Source organism: Ylistrum balloti, unplaced genomic scaffold (assembly GCF_031769215.1).
Source record: "Ylistrum balloti isolate Yb309-2 unplaced genomic scaffold, AGI_CSIRO_Ybal_v1 Utg369874, whole genome shotgun sequence".
NCBI lineage: Eukaryota > Metazoa > Mollusca > Bivalvia > Pectinida > Pectinidae > Ylistrum > Ylistrum balloti.
The window spans coordinates 2291964-2310357 of NW_026782015.1; the positions used below are offsets into that span (position 1 = coordinate 2291964).

Genomic DNA, 18394 nt, shown 5'->3' on the forward strand with positions numbered 1-18394 from the left:
CTGTTTTTGTGGTATTTAGTCCGTAGCAATGACTAGAAATATATGTCATTCCTCAACTGTTTCTGTTGGGTCAGTGCTCCAGATAGCCTGCGTTAAAAAGTTATCTGGAGCACTGTGGGTAGTTATTTGATTTTAGTAGTATATCTAAAAGAACTAAAATATTTAAATAACTTGCGAGATAGTATCCAGAAACAAGTAGAAAAAGATATATATACATAACATGGTAAGCTATATCTGTAAGAAGGAGTGCATTAAGGTTAAATGAACACGGTTTAGTTTAGAAATATGTCGATGTTTGACGTAAAAGGATGGAGTTATGTCCTTTATTAAAATGTACGTTGACAAATAAGATCAGTATTACTACCACAATGTGTCGTTACGAACAAAGAAACATTAACATCATTGTCAAAACTCATGGTCGACATGAGTTTAGAATCCAGTCGTGTTAGATCTGTTTCGGGTCACAGTAGAATTATGACTACATGGTTTAAGATGTTTTGTACACTGAGATCAAGAAAAATAATATATCAACGATCTAATGAACTGCTGGACATTTACTCAGATACATGCATGTAGTTACGCATGCGGTCTTGACCAACGTATGATTATCATGTTATCGCCAAGTGTGACGATGGTTACCGAAAGACCTCTTCGCTCGACAAGGTCTCGATTCGCTTCTCTCAAGCGAATCGAGACCTTGGCTAGCGAAGATGCCGAAAGTGGGAAGAGTAAGCTGAACAAAAGATGATATCAATTTACGCTGCATACTATTTTTCTCAAAAACACGTCTACAGCGAAGAGAAAATTTACAGAGGATAAAATTTAGAGATGATCGAATTTCTTGTTGAAACTTTTTTTGTCGACTTTGGTAGCAAGACCTTCCAAATAGACTTCTGGATTACCCACGCGAACAAACTGCTCCTCTCCTGATTGACTTGTTTTATTTTCATAAAAGTCTGTTTTAGTAGAAGAACATATCCAAACAGGTCACGAAGACCTTGCAGAGTCCTTCAGTTGATGACCTTTTATCATGTACATACCTGTACTTATATACCTATCCGCTGACCAGGATTACAGACCAAGGTCATGACAGACTTGTTTGTAAGCCTCTAACGTCGATCTTTTCTTGTAACGAGGCCAACTAGGTCAGTTTTCGAATGAGCTCTATGATAAGCTCTGTGATTTCAAATTGTGAATTTTCCATTTCTAGAACGCAATATCCCAGTTTCATCAACCTACCATGTAAAATGTCACAGCTGATTCGACATTCAAGGGCTTGTTCCCAATATTAATCAATTTCTGTTAGATACCGACAGCTGACAGCTAAACTACATTTGGGAGCGCCATTTTACTTACTATAACTTCATCAATTTTTATGGCGGGTGTCATCGATGAAGAACACACTTCCTACTCTATAATTGAATTATGTTGTATATGTCTATAGATCCTTCAACAGAGCATTTGTAATGCGTCAATGTATCGTCGATGAACGCGGCGCCAAAATGATGCGATGTACAACCCAGGTTACATTTAACGTTTAACGAATTAATGAGAAGTCATAACACAATATACATCAGATATAATACAGATTAACACTGAGATGATGGGAGGCCGTGATGCAAATTGATGGTATCCTAGATATGTATATGTATTTGAGCTTGATTTTTGTACCATAAGCTTAAAGGTTATTTTGTAGTTTATGATAAGGACTTGTATGCTAAACCCATTTTTCCGACTGTAGTCCCCCTTCATATGGTCCCAGGAGAGGTCTAACGTAAAGGGACGTTGATCGGATATTGGCACAAAGTTCTTTCACACCAATAGTTGATGTGCATAATTAAATTATGGACATTTACGGAGGGACGACATGTTCTTAATTATGCACGCCTCGGTTTATCAGATGATGTCACTCATGACCCGTTCAAAAATAATGTTTTAAGATAGAGTCTAGTAGGAAATATCGACGGTATGGTCCAATATTGGCACTGGATCCTAAAAAAATGTTCGATGGACGAAGATTACTGGAATATAAATATACATGATCAATAATGTTATAAGGACAGTTCGGACAAGGGAATTGTCGAGATTTCTAGACAATTTGTCCCTTTATCAAGACACAAAATTAAAAAAATACTTCACGAGTTGCATCATATGCATAGAACATAAAATCAAGACAAAGTTACAAATAACAGCCGAGAAAAATGATAATATACCCCGTTAATTCCCGGTAGGACGTCGAAGGACCTTCAGAAGCAGGGGAAACATCCTACAGTGTTGTTTGATAGACGATTATGCAGATGTAAATTCTGATATAAATCTTAGTGAAGTTTGTACGATAGCCACCGAACGTACGTGTAAATTATGTCATCTGTGTAAAAAGAGACAGATTGCCTCGAAAATTTGACGAGTTATTTTTCCACACTGTCGTAATTACTTAAATTACATATCTGATGTTTCGATATATAAAGGATCTAAATGACTTTTCATTTCACGTAAGATTCTATGAAACGAGTCTTAATTTCTATATTTTTGCGAGACTCAGCAAGCAAAAATTAAAACTTCATGACGAGTTTAACGAAATCGCAAATAAAACTAAAACAGATTTAAGATACATTTTTATCAAATAACGATAGAAAAAATAAATTTTCACACGTTTAAAAAATTAAAAGAAAGAAAACGGACCAATTCCCACGGAGGCCACATTTCTCTTCCAATTCATGACGTCACAACAATGTCCATATTTTGGAATCACAATCAATTTCTGACTGGCGCAGCGAACAAAAAGTTTCAGATTTACACTGATGACATGAACGTAAAAGGCATTGCATTCACTGGATTACAGTGGGATTGTGTGATGGATATTGTTTTAAAAAGCTTTATATTTAAGCTGAAGAATCATTGGGGTAAGTGTTTACCATAAGTAACGTGACGACATAATCTGTCTCGTGATACTGCTGCCTTGCACGACTGCTTCATAATACCTGTCAACATATATAGCCGGCGACTGTGGGAGTTTTAATATTGATGACCTATGCATGTTTAAGGACATTCCTCTATAGCAAATAAGATCCGAGTTGACGGATCTGAAACGATTTAAAACAATACCGGTTTTACTTTATATGTACACATACTCCATCACTGTCACGTATTGAACCGTAACAAAATATACACAGTGGAAACATCTTGACACGAGATACCTGTACGGTGAGATCTCTTTGTGTACAAATAAAGCACGTGTCTCATTGCAGCACTTCTCTTCAGTATATATACATACATTGTGACCACAACCTTTCCAAGAATATTGAACAGTATAGTGTTGACATTCATCTTTTGCAGTTACAATTGTCAATATCTAAAATGTATTTTACTGTTTTGTAACAATTTTGACAATGGCAGCAAATTCTGACACCAAAGGAAAAGAACTAGGACAGGATGGGAGGGAAGATGGCTGTTATAGGTAACTAGATATATAGGGAAATAAAAAGTTGTAAACTCTGTTTCACGAAAACATCACCAAATGTTTGAAAAATGATTCTGCAAAAGGTCAAAGTGAATAGCATCCTTCAATTGTATAATAGGCGTTTTACATGTAGAATGATGTATTACAGTGATCATTGTCTTCTGGGATTCGCTAAAGGATGCTTGGGCACAAAGATTAGCTTGGAAAGCGAATTTGGAAACTCAAAATCAACTGAAAAAAAACCCTTAAACTATAGATGTGGAGGTTCTTAAACCCCTTAATTTAACGTAATATAGATGTAGAGGTATATAAACCTTATAATTCAACCTAATATAGATGTAGAGGTACATAAATCTCACAATTCAATTAATATAGATGTTGATGTACATAAATCTCCTAATTCAACCTAATATAGGTGTAGAGGTACATAGACCCCTTAATACAACCTAATATAGATGTAGAAGTACATAAACCTCTTAATTCAACTAAAAATAACATGTGTGTACATCTAACGGAAAACGAAAGTAATTTATAAAATTCCAGGCGAGGTGAGTGTGTGTGTGATATATTAGATATCCTTGTTTAGTGAATACTACTTTCTCCTAAACCGTTTGCAGCATTTATAATATCAAATTGTTTATTAATAAAACTCGGGGATTTCTATCTTCTTCAAATATCACGAAAAAGGAGTAAAGAACGATAATCTCGGTGTTCTTACGCCAGCAGAGGCATTTCTATGGAAGAATGTCTGGTATCTTTCCATGAAAATGTCTCTTACTATCAGGTTAATATTAATGTCTGTCTGAGTTTTCTTACCAAACAGCTTGTCGGAAGAAAACTATACCTCTGCGGCATTCTTTGTTTTGTTTTTGGTTTTGATTTGATGAAGGGGAAATTCCGGATCCAATGCTCTGGCGTTTCTTCATATTACCTCATAAACAAACATTCGCAAGACACAGAACATTGTTTAGGATATTGCATCACGTATGTATCATCAACCAAAATATGCCTAATCGACGAACGGTCATAACATAATTTTTTCGACCTCAGACAAAGCAATCAAATCTGCGTTTACTACGATCGTTTATTGATATTGTTTTACTCTCATACCGTTATGTGATATTTCATACACGAAGGACGTGTACAACATATGTAATGGAAAATGAAAGTAACTGTTCGTCTATCTACATGTATCAAACATGATAAGAGCTGTTGATAAGGTAAGTTAATTATGTTAATTCATACTTTAACTGTGATCGATCTGCTATTTATATTCACGAGTCCTTTTCAAGTTTATTGCAAAATACCATAATGTCAAGTTTAAGTATTTCCATACATTCTATGAGTCCCATCAAAAATCTGTATGTACAGGACTGGGGACACTCGCATGTAGATTGATCTCATTATTGATATTGATGAAGTATACTTTTCATACTCCGTGATGCTACTTGTGATTCTGGTGATACACATGTGTGCAATTAACATGTTGTAGCCTGTACTCAGAATTAGTGCATATCTAAATGTTTGATTGTAACCACAGCTTCAAGCCTCACCCGTTTTCTTCTTAATGCCCATGGTCTCTGATAGGTATATATATATAGGTAACATATGTAATATGGCAGATAGTCCAAAGGGTTTTGCTATCATCTATCTTAGTTTTGTCCTGCTCTAGATCGATTAAAACAAGAAAAAATGAATTCGCAGATTGTCAATTCAAAAAGCAGAAAGAATAAAAAATAACAAATAAACAAGTCTATAATCTGACAAACAACGTTTACACACATTGCAGAACCCATATTTGGAAATTGATAAAAAAATGAATATTACCCAGCGTTGTGGAGCCAGATGTACTCTAAAATAGTTTTGGAAATCGATTCTGCATTGTAGTGGAGATGACAGAGTGGAATATTATATATACAAGCATTGTGCATCACTGCAGGATAGTCCAAACTGTTTAGGATAGTCCTTAAGGTGGACTTGATATAGATTTTAAGTTGAATAAAGTTGCTTCCCTCAGACTACACGCTGTTATAGTTTTACTTAGAACTTGCATGTGTTACACCACTTTGTGATTATGATTTTTTTCTGTCGTTATGCTATTCCTAAAATGTTTACTCTCTTACTTTTTCCTTCAGAAGTTGATGTAACATGGCTGCCAGTACTGTTCCATTAGACTCCCATAATGCAACGCTCCTCAATGAACTTGAGGTTGGGGATATGGTGGAATTTCCGCGATGGTTATATTCACATTGGGGTGTATATATAGGTAAATGATAGCTGTACTTTAATTCAGAAATGACAAAGTGACCATATACCAGCAATCTCTTCAACAATGTGATTCTTCATCTCCAGAATAAATTTAGAACTCACTGGCGATAGATAGTAATGATTATGACATTTATCAGACTAACCAGCGAATTTGCCCATGTAATAATTTCGCATAATATCAGTATACATGTCACTAGTGTTATATACCCTGGAGTGTTTTACATTGGTTGTGCAACTCAGAACTCAATTTTGACGTCATTATCTACATTATATCAGGGCTTGAAAATGGTGCAACAATATTGGCATGTCTGTGTTTGATATTATTCTCCACGTGTTAATTTTAAAACTTTGTCAAAATTCACTTTTCTGATTGCAGATGCGATTGAAATCATGATAAAATCCTCATTTCATATGAGATTTAGTTTTTGCTTGCCATTGCATGCAAAACTCATTAAGACTCTTGTTGACAAAACTCATGTGAAAGATTAACAATGTTGTTTTCCTAAACACAAAATCTTACAAAGGAGACATCATCATCAAATCATGACTATTATCTAATATTATATTTTTATAGACAATCAACCACATTTTGAGGCAAATTATATATGTTTTGTCAGTACGTTCCAATATAACTCAATCTATATAAACATGGTAGAAATACTCTCTGTTAGTACCATTTTAGGGTACATGCCAGTCAGAAATGACTTACCCAAACAAGTAAGTTCTCACATTGTCATACTGCATCAATCAACAGTATGCAGTATGCTGACTCTCAAAAATCAATATTTTGACTCCGTAAATTGACAAGGGACAAGTTTGACACTTTTTCATGTATGATCCGTCCCCGGACTGTTACAGTTCATAAATTTAAGATGCCCAGTCTGAGTATGTAAGGTATGTGAAAGAACTGATCTGATTGGTGAGTTGAGTGAGTGTGAATGTGCATGCACACATAACACCTCTCGGTAACCCTCATGAATTCCCCATTATCATTCTTGGCACAAACTTTCAGAAATAAACACCATAAGTAATCATCATCCCCAGCATGAATTATTGTCCCTGGTAAGGTATTTTATATCTAACTTTGTTGTGCTTTTCTTTCTGCATGTATACATGTCAGAATTGTATGAAAGACATATATGTTCTGATACAAAATCGTCACATGTTCATGTCAGGTTTTATGTGTTTGTAGGTCTTTCTTTAAACTTTAAAAACTGAACTGATTAGAGGTGAATATTGAATAAAGTAAATAGGCATAGAGATATTACCACTCGTGCCTACCACTATACATTTTTTTACTTAAAATAAAGAACAACTGTTGATAATTTGTTTTTTCTTTGTTTCTCTGGCAAGGTGAAGGGCGTATTGTGCACCTTTCAGGGGGTAATGAAAGCAGTGATGCCATCGACAAAGGAAGTTGTTTTACTATCTGTGGGAAGTATTTCGACAAAGCCTGGGTGAAGGTGGATAATTTCCTTGAAGTTGCCCATGATTGTAAAGCAAAGAAAAACAATGGAAAGGACAGGAAGTGCAGGTGCGTGTTTCTCATTTTTAGATAATATATTTATGATAACCGCCTTTCATATAATCATCTTGTTCTGACAAAAACGGGTCTTTTACAAGAATCATCAAACTTTGTAAACAAATAGTGGTAAAATAAGATACGTTGTAAATTAAATGCTGCAACAGGTATTACCGGTTAATAAAAAAAACAAAAGAACGCATTTCGGGGAAGTCATGAAAAGGACTGTAGTTTCCTTTCATCCTGTAAAATAGGGAAATACAAAAAACTCGAGGTTTTAGTTTGTCGAAATTACACAGAACTGACGCTCTTGGTTCTCTTGAGTATTTGTGTAAATATTTTTTTCAGACCACGCCAAGCACACGAAATGGTACGGATAGCACTGGACATGGTTGGTGAGATAGGTTACAACGCACTGTGGAATAACTGTGAACACTTTGCAGCTTTCATTAGATATGGAGAAAAGTGGTCAGAGCAGGTGAATAATGCATAAGTTATTATATATATATATTGTGTTATGAAACAGGTCACTGATGATGTGTTTTAGTGTCATATTCAAGGACATGTAAATACGTCTATGTACTTATGTGTTTTGTTTAAGAAAATATTTGGTATCTAATACAAGAACAAGTGAATACGCCCCTACTTAGTTAAGGGGGTATAAGCATATCCATGCAGTAACTAATATGTCTGCGTGTCTCTACATGTAAATTTTGTGTACAAGATACCTCATTGATCCTTCAACAGATGTAGTTTAAATGGACTTCTTATTACAATATAGTGGTCATTGGGTAATTTTAAAGGTCACACGTGACCATTTTTGAAAGAGTAAAATTTTACTAGATATTCCAATAATATTTCAACAGATTTAATTTATATTTCAAAATGACATCGCATTAAATGTAGTGGCTCTTTGATGAAAGACAAAACTACAAGGAATGGTTTAAAGGTGCCAGGCTGTAAGCTACGACTTTCATATGTTAACTAAGTGCTAAGTTGTATTTTCTATCACAGGTTGATACTGCCTTAGTCTGGACTGTTGGACTTGGTGCTGTTGCAGCGTGTGGATTGTTAGCGCAGAGTCTGACACAGGATAAAGGAGAAAACAAAGATGCAAAGAAGTAGTGACTAGTAGAAATGATGTTAGTAATCAAGGACACTTACAGGGTTGTTGAACTATGTATTTCAATAACCCAGAGCATTTACATGGTTGTTGTGCTGTATATTTTAGTAACCCAGATCATTTACAGGGTTGTTGAGCTATATATTTTGGTGACCCAGGGCACTTACACAGTTTTTGAACTACGTATTAAGCTTGATGCATTTATTTTTAATAAATTTATTTCTTAAATATTTTCAAATTTTATAATGTTAGGATTTTTAACTCAGGAAATTTCAAGCTTGATTTAATCATTTCAAATAACATGTACATGTGTATATGAGAAAGTGTCCGTTTTGTTCAGCGCCAAAAATATTTCAGGTCTTTTGTTATCACAATGATACTGCTGTAATAGATACGCAAAGAAATTATAATGTTGGAAATGTTGAAATTTTACTGCATTGTTACCGTGTTTTAAGTTGATAATTTGACAAGAACTATAAAAAAAGGCTCGCAAATAATTTTTACTTCATTAACGAGTTACCTGAAATATCTTCTGTTATTATTATTTACGTGTCGTTTATCAGATGATGTCATACAAGACAAGTTCAAAAATAATCTTATAAGATAGAGTCTAGAAAGCAATATTGACGGTATGGTCCAATATTGGTTCTGGATCATAACAAGCAAATGTTCTTTGGATGTATATTACTGGAATATAGAGCCAAGGACAATAAGAAAATATCGCTTTAATTCCTTCAGCCGGTAGGACGTAGAAGGCCCTTTAAAATCGAAACCGTCCTAAGGTGATGTTTGGTTGACGGTTATCCAGATGTAAATTCGAATATAAATCAGTTTGTACGAAAGTCATTGAACGTACGTTTAAATGATAAAATGTTTGTCAATATTACTTAACTTATCATATTTAATGTTTCAATATATGCAGGATCTTAACCACTTTTTATTTCATGAAAAATTCTTTTTTTATTTTTGCGAGCATTGCCAAGCAAAAATGAAAACTTCGAGATGAATTTCACAAAATCTCATAAAAAGATAAAACAAATTTAAGATACTTTTTTACGTAATAACCAAACAAAAGATACATTTTCACAAGAAAAATTGAAAAAAAGAAAACGTACCAATTCCCAAGGAGGAAACATTTTTTACCCAACCAATTCATGATGTCACAACACTGTCCATATTTTGGAATAACAATCAATTTCTGACGCAGCAAACAAAAAGTTTCAGATTTACACTGATGACATGAAAGCAAAAATGTATTGCATGCGCTGGATTACAGGGGGATTGTGTGATAGATATAGAGGTTCTACAACGAGTGGCAGTTGATTATCATCGTTATCTAACTCTCGTTAGTTAATTTTCAAATTTAGAAAAGACACGAGGCTTTGCCGAATGAATAACAATGAGCGTCGTCTTCTGGGATTCGTTAAAGATGTTTGGGCCTAAAGATTAGGCTAGAAGGCTAACAACCTTCAAAGTATAGACGTGGAGGTACATTTCCCCGATAATTCAACTAATTATAAATGTGGGGGTACATAAACCCAATAATTCAACTTAATATAGATATAGAGGTACATAAACCCTATAATTCAACAAAATAAAGATGTGGGAGTTCATAAACCCTATAATTCAACTTAATATAGATGTAGAGATACATAACCCCTATAATTCAACAAAATATAGATGTAGAGATACATAACCCCTATAATTCAACAAAATATAGATGTAGGGGCACATAACCCCTATAATTCAACTTAATATATATGTGGGGTACATAAACCATTTAAGTTAACAAAATATAGATGTTGGGGTACGCACACTCCATAATACGTTTCATGAAGTTACATTATGAGATATTTTAAGAACTTCAAATCTGTCAATTACACATATTTATTCTGAATCGTACCTATAAGTAGTTAGGCACCAAAATCTAAAATATAAATATATAAACCACGAAATTCATAGCAACCCTCTTTATTTTATTGGGTAAAACCAAAGTTTGGAAACCAAAAGAGACATACAGAATTCGGTAACTGTGCTGTATATTACAGGAATACTCTCATTTCACTGAACATAGTAGAACATTTGGTTATAACTATTAGTTACATTCATTCCAGGATTAATCACTTTAATTCAGTCAAATAAGGTAATATATTATACGTGTTTGGATTAGTCTACTTAAATTAACCAATATTTTTTAGACCAAATGATAATGGACATTGCAAAAATATAAATATAATTAAGTATGCGCTTGAAGGATAATTGTATCTTGACTGGTCGAATTAGATATGACGTATTGATTAGATGTAACGGTACAACATCCTTTTCCTTTTGGTATTTTCACCAATCACAACAAAGCGTCTATCGATAGGAACTGCTATGATAGAAACAGCACTTCATTGACGTTCATGTCGACCGGACAACGACCAATGGCACAATGTTAAATATAGATATAGTACTTAAAAGTGCTGACGTAGATATCGCTGAGTGACATCTCACAGAGACTCAATCACATTCGGACTCTCCAGAAAAACTTCCGATTTACATAGTGTTTACATATAGACTATGCCAGCGGTCAAGTTGACCAAGCTCTAGGCATGCCGCGCTTGACTAAAATCATTGTCGATCAATGTCACTTTCATGGTAATAAAATAAGATGGACACGGTCTCACCGTCATTAGTGGACACATAATACGTCAAAGCAACTCAAAAACTGACCAACGTTAGGTATACATAAAGGTAGACTCTGGACATCGTCAGTCCACAAATCTGCAGAATCCGGAAAGATCCAAACAATTGCAATTTGACAAAGGTACGGAAATTAGCTACATTCTATTTTTCTTGTTGTAATATACTTACTTTGATATAGGTGTGTCATTGCTTACCTCTAAATTTCGCTGCATGTTCAAATTATAATCTTTAATATCCATTATAAAACTAATCCATCCTCCTGTTGCATAGAAAAGTGTTTTCAACATTTGTAAATTTCTGTAGCATGTTCTGTTTTCTGAAACAACGAGTTTTCACAATGCAAAATCATGGCCATTCCGGTTTTTTTTTTCCTTTGGTTCTCTAATATATCACGTTATACTTGTCACATGATTAGGGTGATTCAATATGCTCTTAAATGTTTGCTTTGTTACATTACAGTTAAGCGGTTTTTTGTTTATAAATGAAGAAATTTAAGGCATTAATTATCAATTACAATTTGTTTTCTTTCATTGTGTGTCATATATATATATTCAAATATAAAAGTTGAATTCTCAGTATCCGGTTAAATATATTAGAATAACATGAAACAACACGTCGAATTAAGCATTAGCGTTAATGCTTAATTCGACGTGTTGTATTAAGCTATTCTAATATATATATATATATATATATATATATATATATATATTCATGATTTGAAATAATCACGATATCATTTTGTAATATGATTAGTGATATTGTTTGTCAAACTGTATCACACATTTTATTTTCTGATTATTAACTTTCAGATATGGACGTGTGTCTACTTATATTCGTGTTTTGTGTAACGTTATTCCCGCTTGCAGTAGATGGACAGAGTAGACGTGCTCGATTAAACGGGGTACTAGAAGACGATGTACGATCAATTCTTTCTCTAGCACAAGTAGTAGGATTAGGAAGCTCAGATTTAGGAGCCAGTCTCGGAGCCATTGGGGGTCTTGGAGGCGTCGGAGGTCTAGGGAGTTTTGGAGGACTCGGAGATGTGGGAGGCCTAGTAAGCGCAGGTGGCCTAGGAGGCGTTGGAGGACTAGGAAGTGTACATATAGGAGGCTTAGGAGGTTTAGGAGGAGGAATAGGAAGTCTTGGAGGAATAGGAGGTCTTGGAGGAATAGGAGAAATAGGTGGTATCGGAGGAATAGGTGGTATCGGAGGAATAGATAGAACGGACATAAGAGCTCTTAGACGTGAACGAAGGAGGAGGAGAAGATTAAGGAGAAGGATATGCCAGCAAAACTGTATTTATAGGTACAGGTCTTGTATAAGCAATTCCTCCTTTGTATGCCTGAGGGCAGCTCGCCAGTGTTTGTTCCTCTGCTAAGGCGGGCAGGCTGTCAGAAAATTGTGACAGTGATTGACATATTTCTGCATAAACCTTTCTACTTCTAAATCCAGAGAGTAACTGACAGTATATTGTATTGAGTGCACTTGCACCTTCTAAAGGATGTTGAGATGAAAATGAATAATCTTTGTTGGTACTTCATTGTTTCCCAATTCTATTGTGATGTTGACGTTATTTTTGTTGTTGTTCATAATACAGATTTTTTTATTTGAATTTTTTTACATAAATGTGAGATTTCATTTTTGTTCTTATTGTTATTTGTCATGACGTAAATCAGGATATATCAATATTACTTATACTCTAAACGAAACGTGAGGTATATAACTTTTGACCAGATTTCACGTGAAAATGAGGAAAAACGAGAAGGTGAGACCGGCGGTAAATACAACCTTTTCAGGTTAAGCAAACATTGTTATCACCTGAGAACAGGTCAATAATTGTCATATCTCATGACGACAATATGCGTTTCTGATTGGTCAGAAAAGGTTACTGGATTGTTGTACTCACCTGTGAGCCACCTGACAGGGTTCCGGTATGTTATAGTCACATCGCATGCAAGGATTCTACCTGTTTCGGTGTATCCTCTAAATGCATACTGTATTAGACCTATGAGGGATGAACGTATAGGAAAAATGACAGTGATATAATAAACATGTATCATGTTGCATAGTTTTAGTAGGTGCGAATAGAAGCTAAATTGTAGTCAACGAGAATCAATATTAAGTACATATTTTACTGATTTGTACCACAGAACATCAACCACTGTATGTGTTTCTAAAACAACAAGAAAATACCAACATATCTACGTTATCATAATCCAAACTCAAATTCATTAAAACTATGACATTTGATGAACAAAACACGGGAAATCATTAAAAAAAGTACAAGGAGAATACAACCAGGTGTAATTAGATAACAATGACTCCTGTAAAACTTCCGTATAAGTTTTAACCTGCATCTTTTGGAACCCTGCTTTGCGTTTATCTGTCAGTTAATTTCTTGACAAAATTCTACGAGGTAACTGGGGAAAATCCTACGTAATCAAAAGAGAAGTCAAAATCTAGATTGGGAGGTGTACAAACCTCATGATTCAACATAATCAGTAATTTTCATAATTGATAATTAATATCTGATATGTCAAGCATAATGGACCATTATTATTCAAATGAATTAAAACGTGTCATAAGGGAATGAAAAATTTCGGGGACTGAAAGTCCATCAGCAGTGCCACTTGCAATCTCGAAGATTTTTCAAAAGGCACACACGTGATTATCAAGCAAGAAGTTTTCGGTTGTGACGTTACTATACGGACACGTGAGATATTATTGTCAATGCCGTTTTCTGTTAAATCAATACTTCATGATTTAAGCGATATCAAAAATAATTGGGACGATCCCAGATTTGATACTTCAGCATGAGGATGGTTTCATATGTGACCCTGGTAAACAGTAGTCGCAATGTAAAGCCCAGCTTGTGAGAACTTCTCTATAGCTCAATTAGTTGTACTAGTAAGCCAAATGGCCCAGGTTCGAATCCTAGCGTAGGCAATGAAATAAATAACGACCGTTGTCACATTGGAGCGTACGGAGGGACTCGGAAATTATACACTTGCAGACGTCGTTCTAACCTCCAGGAAACTCGAGGACGAGTTCTTTTCTTAAAGGAGAGTATGTTATACCTTGTTACTACTAGCGGCAATATACCTTTCGACTAGTGAGAACTTCTTCTCTTGGTTGAGATTTAGACTGGTAAGCCAGAGGTCACGGGTTCGAATCTTATCGGAGGCTTTGCAATAAATAGTGACCTCTGCTAGAAATGAATACGGACCTGGTCTTATTCTTCTGGTACTTGTACTGTGGTACACACTTCTCGCCACCCGCCCACCAAGTACAGATAACGATATTGGTGACCTGTCAATATACCTTTCTTTATAATTTTGTGATTTCCCAACATCAACGCCTTACATAAATAAAGCTTTCGGTGATACATCCAACAGATTGTGCCATCTCACATTGCTTTATTTGTCTGTTAAAACGAAAAGACATTAGTGTTTCCCTTAATGCCTTTAACATATTCAACACAGCCCATTTTATTGCAAATGACTTGGGAACTTAATTCCGAATCATAATTATTTTGCCGCGTCCTAAATTTTGTATATGATTTTATACACTGTATCTAAAACATAGTAAGGTAATGTAACTTAATGTTATACAAGAATTACATAAACAACTGACTGTCTCGTCCATCTATAAGGTAAGTCTTGCTAGTGATGCTACAGACGTACGTTGTTGAAACCTAGGAGACGACGGAGGAAAAACACAGTCGGTTGAAATAAATAACAAACATACGTATGTGATTAGTACCAAACAGTAAACAACACTTTCCATAGTAACTGTGTACTCTAAAATGAGACGTCGGAGATATGTCAAAACCTTGTGAAGCATGTTATTTCCCTATGCGCGCTTGATAAACATGTTTGATTGACGATAAATCAACGATAGTAATCGATTTCAATAGATTTTAGTATTTAAGCCCACACTATTGACTTTTCTTCGACTTTTCCCTTCTCAGGTATTCACTGAACAAAAAAAGGTAAGATTTTTTTTATTTCATTCACAAGTTACCGCGTAATGGGATTTAATGTATGTTTATCTTAATATTAATTTTTTTTTCAAATAAGATAATTTTTTTGGTCTGTAATTTGCATCAAATTCAATAGTGATGCGTGCTATAGGAAAGTCCTTCATTTGAACCAGAAAATTTATATTGATTGGTTTTATATGTTTTTTGAACTTTATACCATACAAATCTTCTGTAATATTAGACACAGGTGCTCGTGTTTATAAACCAGATAGGGCTTATTAGACACTCTGACAAGTTTATATTTGATGTTGATACTGTACCTTTAACAACCTTTTATGTCAATCAAAAAAATAGAGAAACAGTTTCTTTGTTTGATTTTCTTTCTCTGTAGTCAGTATTACAAAAAAACTGAATAACACCATTCGACACTAAATATTGGTTCTTTGGAAAGCATGCATGACAACATCATCTTCCAACACGAAGCAATGTGTTTTGCGAAAAACAAAGAAGTGAATAGCACCCTTTCATTACAAAGTACATGTATAGTATTGTAAAAAAGACGTGAAAAAGATAAGTTCAACATAAATTATTGTGCTGTAATAAAGAAACACAATGGTATGTCACCTTATAATACGTAGTATTATATTGCATGAAAGGATAGACACACATGGGAAACATCCTTTAACTCAGACGATTGTGTTGTGCATTGGGACAATTGGGAAATTTTCACCTTTTTAACCCACAGTGTTGTAACTTACGAAACCACACAAGATAATTTCGAGGATAACACATTTCAGTACAAGTTTGATGCCATATTAAGTAAAACATGTGTATTTAATACCGAATATTTAATTGGCGAGCTATTTCCTCCTACTTGCCCACCTCAATGATTCTAGTCGACTAAGAAACGGAAGTGAAGAAGGAAGATTGGGAACATTAAAATCAGCAGAGATAATCGTTAGAAATATATATGGGGAGATGCACCCTTCGTTCACCAAACATCTTGTACAATTCATTCTTGGGGAATCTTAAAAGGAATCAGATATAGGTATATTTCTGCACCGTGACACTATCCATATGAAGTTTAACATGGCATTCTAGGAGATGGAAATCCGTCAGTTATATCCACGCCTGCAATCTGAAAAGATTATATAAAAGATACATAATTTGCACCTTTCAACGCAAAGTTAGTTTTACATAAGTGTATTTTGTATGCGTTAAATAATGAATTAAACTGCACATTACACTTGTTTCGTCCTTGCATGACTCATCCGTGATGTTAGGAATATATGGTGTAGCAATCTAAGGCGAAGTAAATCGACATTCGGGAAAGATTGAAAGAAGGATGAGCATTATGATGCAGTTTAATTCATTGTTTGGCTCTACTGTATCTCACTCTAAATTAAGGTGCTATTCACTTGTGTGTCTTTTGTACAATTTTTGTAATAAATGTATATGGTGAATCTACCCTACACGAAGACGTTGATATCAAAAAAAGATCACGTAAAACTAAAAACTAGGTGATTTTTTTTTCAAACTAAGGAACAACTCTATTTTAAATTGTTTATAGACATTGATCTGTCATGTTTTGGCATTTATGATCGATATAAATGACAGAACTTAGCAAACAAAATCACACATGTATTACATGCTTGCGCAATATGAAATGTTTGCCTGCAAACTCTGTCATTTATAACGACAATAAATTCTATGATAGGATAAATAAATAAATAAATAAATAAATAAAGATAAGTTTTTATTGTAGCATTGTTATGTCAATTTTAATATACAGATATATTTTACTGCATCTGGGTACTAATATGCACTAATTAATGTTTCATTCCTACCCACAGAGAACAAAAAATGAAGTTTGTATCATGCCTCCTTGCCATCTCTTTGTGTCTTTCCATTTTGGCGATGGAGGCAAAAGGATATTTATTTGCGGATCATGGTTATGATCTCTTGGATCTTTCCTACGGCGGGATACTTGGTGGGCATGATTTTCATGATTTCGGATGGCGTTCGAGGAGATGCCGGAGATGTAGGAGACGCGCTAACCGGATTTGTAGAAGGCGTGGCTGGTTGAGGTTACGATGTAGAGTCCTAGAAAGGCGCTGCTTCAGAAGATGTCGTTATTAAGACGACGTAAATACTTTCATAATCAAACGAGATGTGAAAAAGAAAAAAAAATGTGAAATTTTCGTTCTAATAAAAATCTCAATCTTTGTTACGTTGACAGATTTATAAGTTATGAAAGGAAACAATCATTTATGCATTTCAAACTTTCGATCTATTAGTGGATGTTAACTATAGACAGAACATTCGAAGATAAAAATGATCAATATGAAGCTAAAACGGGTCAATACGAAGGAAAAACTGGTCAATACGAGGGTAAAACTGATCAATATAAAGGTAAAAGTGATCAATATAAAGGTAAAACTGGTCAATACGAGGGTAAAACTGGTCAATACAAAGGTAAAACTGATCAATATAAAGGTAAAACTGATCAATACGAGGGTAAAACTGATCAATATAAAGGTAAAACTGATCAATACGAAGGTAAAACCTGTCAATACGAGGGTAAAACTGATCAATATAAAGGTAAAACTGGTCAATACGAGGGTAAAACTGGTCAATACAAAGGTAAAACTGATCAATATAAAGGTAAAACTGGTCAATACGAAGGTAAAACTGATCAATATAAAGGTAAAACTGATCAATACGAGGGTAAAACTGATCAATATAAAGGTAAAACTGGTCAATGCGAGGGTAAAACTGGTCAATACAAAGGTAAAACTGGTCAATACGAGGGTAAAACTGATCAATATAAAGGTAAAACTGATCAATACGAGGGTAAAACTGATCAATATAAAGGTAAAACTGGTCAATACGAGGGTAAAACTGATCAATACAAAGGTAAAACTGATCAATACAAGGGTAAAACTGGTCAATACGAGGGTAAAACTGATCAATATAAAGGTAAAACTGATCAATACAAAGGTAAAACTGATCAATACAAAGGTAAAACTGGTCAATATAAAGGTAAAACTGATCAATATAAAGGTAAAACTGGTCAATACAAAGGTAAAACTGGTCAATACGAGGGTAAAACTGGTCAATACGAAGGTAAAACTGATCAATACGAAGGTAAAACTGATCAATACAAAGGTAAAACTGATCAATATAAAGGTAAAACTGATCAATACGAGGGTAAAACTAGTCAATACGAGGGTAAAACTGATCAATACGAAGGTAAAACTGGTCAATACGAAGGTAAAACTGATCAATACGAAGGTGAAACTGGTCAATACGAAGGTAAAACTGGGTCAATACGAAGGTAAAACTGATCAA

At 34.5% G+C, this 18394-nt stretch overlaps 1 protein-coding gene across 2 annotated transcripts; it reads left to right on the forward strand.

Annotated features, from left to right (window-relative positions):
- Positions 1-4472: 4472 nt before the first annotated feature.
- LOC132546109 (phospholipase A and acyltransferase 2-like) lies at positions 4473-12699 on the forward strand. Of its 2 annotated transcripts, XM_060209806.1 has the most exons (6): positions 4473-4680; positions 5596-5726; positions 7082-7262; positions 7599-7728; positions 8265-8392; positions 11871-11960. In XM_060209806.1, the coding sequence occupies exons 2-5, from the start codon at positions 5609-5611 to the stop codon at positions 8373-8375; spliced, it is 540 nt and encodes a 179-aa protein (XP_060065789.1). In that variant the 5' UTR covers positions 4473-4680; positions 5596-5608; the 3' UTR covers positions 8376-8392; positions 11871-11960. The 2 variants fall into 2 exon arrangements, with proteins under 2 accessions (XP_060065789.1, XP_060065788.1); XM_060209805.1 differs by lacking the exons at positions 4473-4680; positions 5596-5726; positions 7082-7262; positions 7599-7728 and having other exon boundaries at positions 8306-8392; positions 11871-12699.
- The last annotated feature ends 5695 nt before the right edge of the window (positions 12700-18394 follow it).

Coding starts and splice junctions, on each gene's coding strand:
- LOC132546109 (XM_060209805.1), top strand. CDS start 11,873: ATGGACGTGTGTCTACTTATATTCGTGTTTTGTGTAACGTTATTCCCG.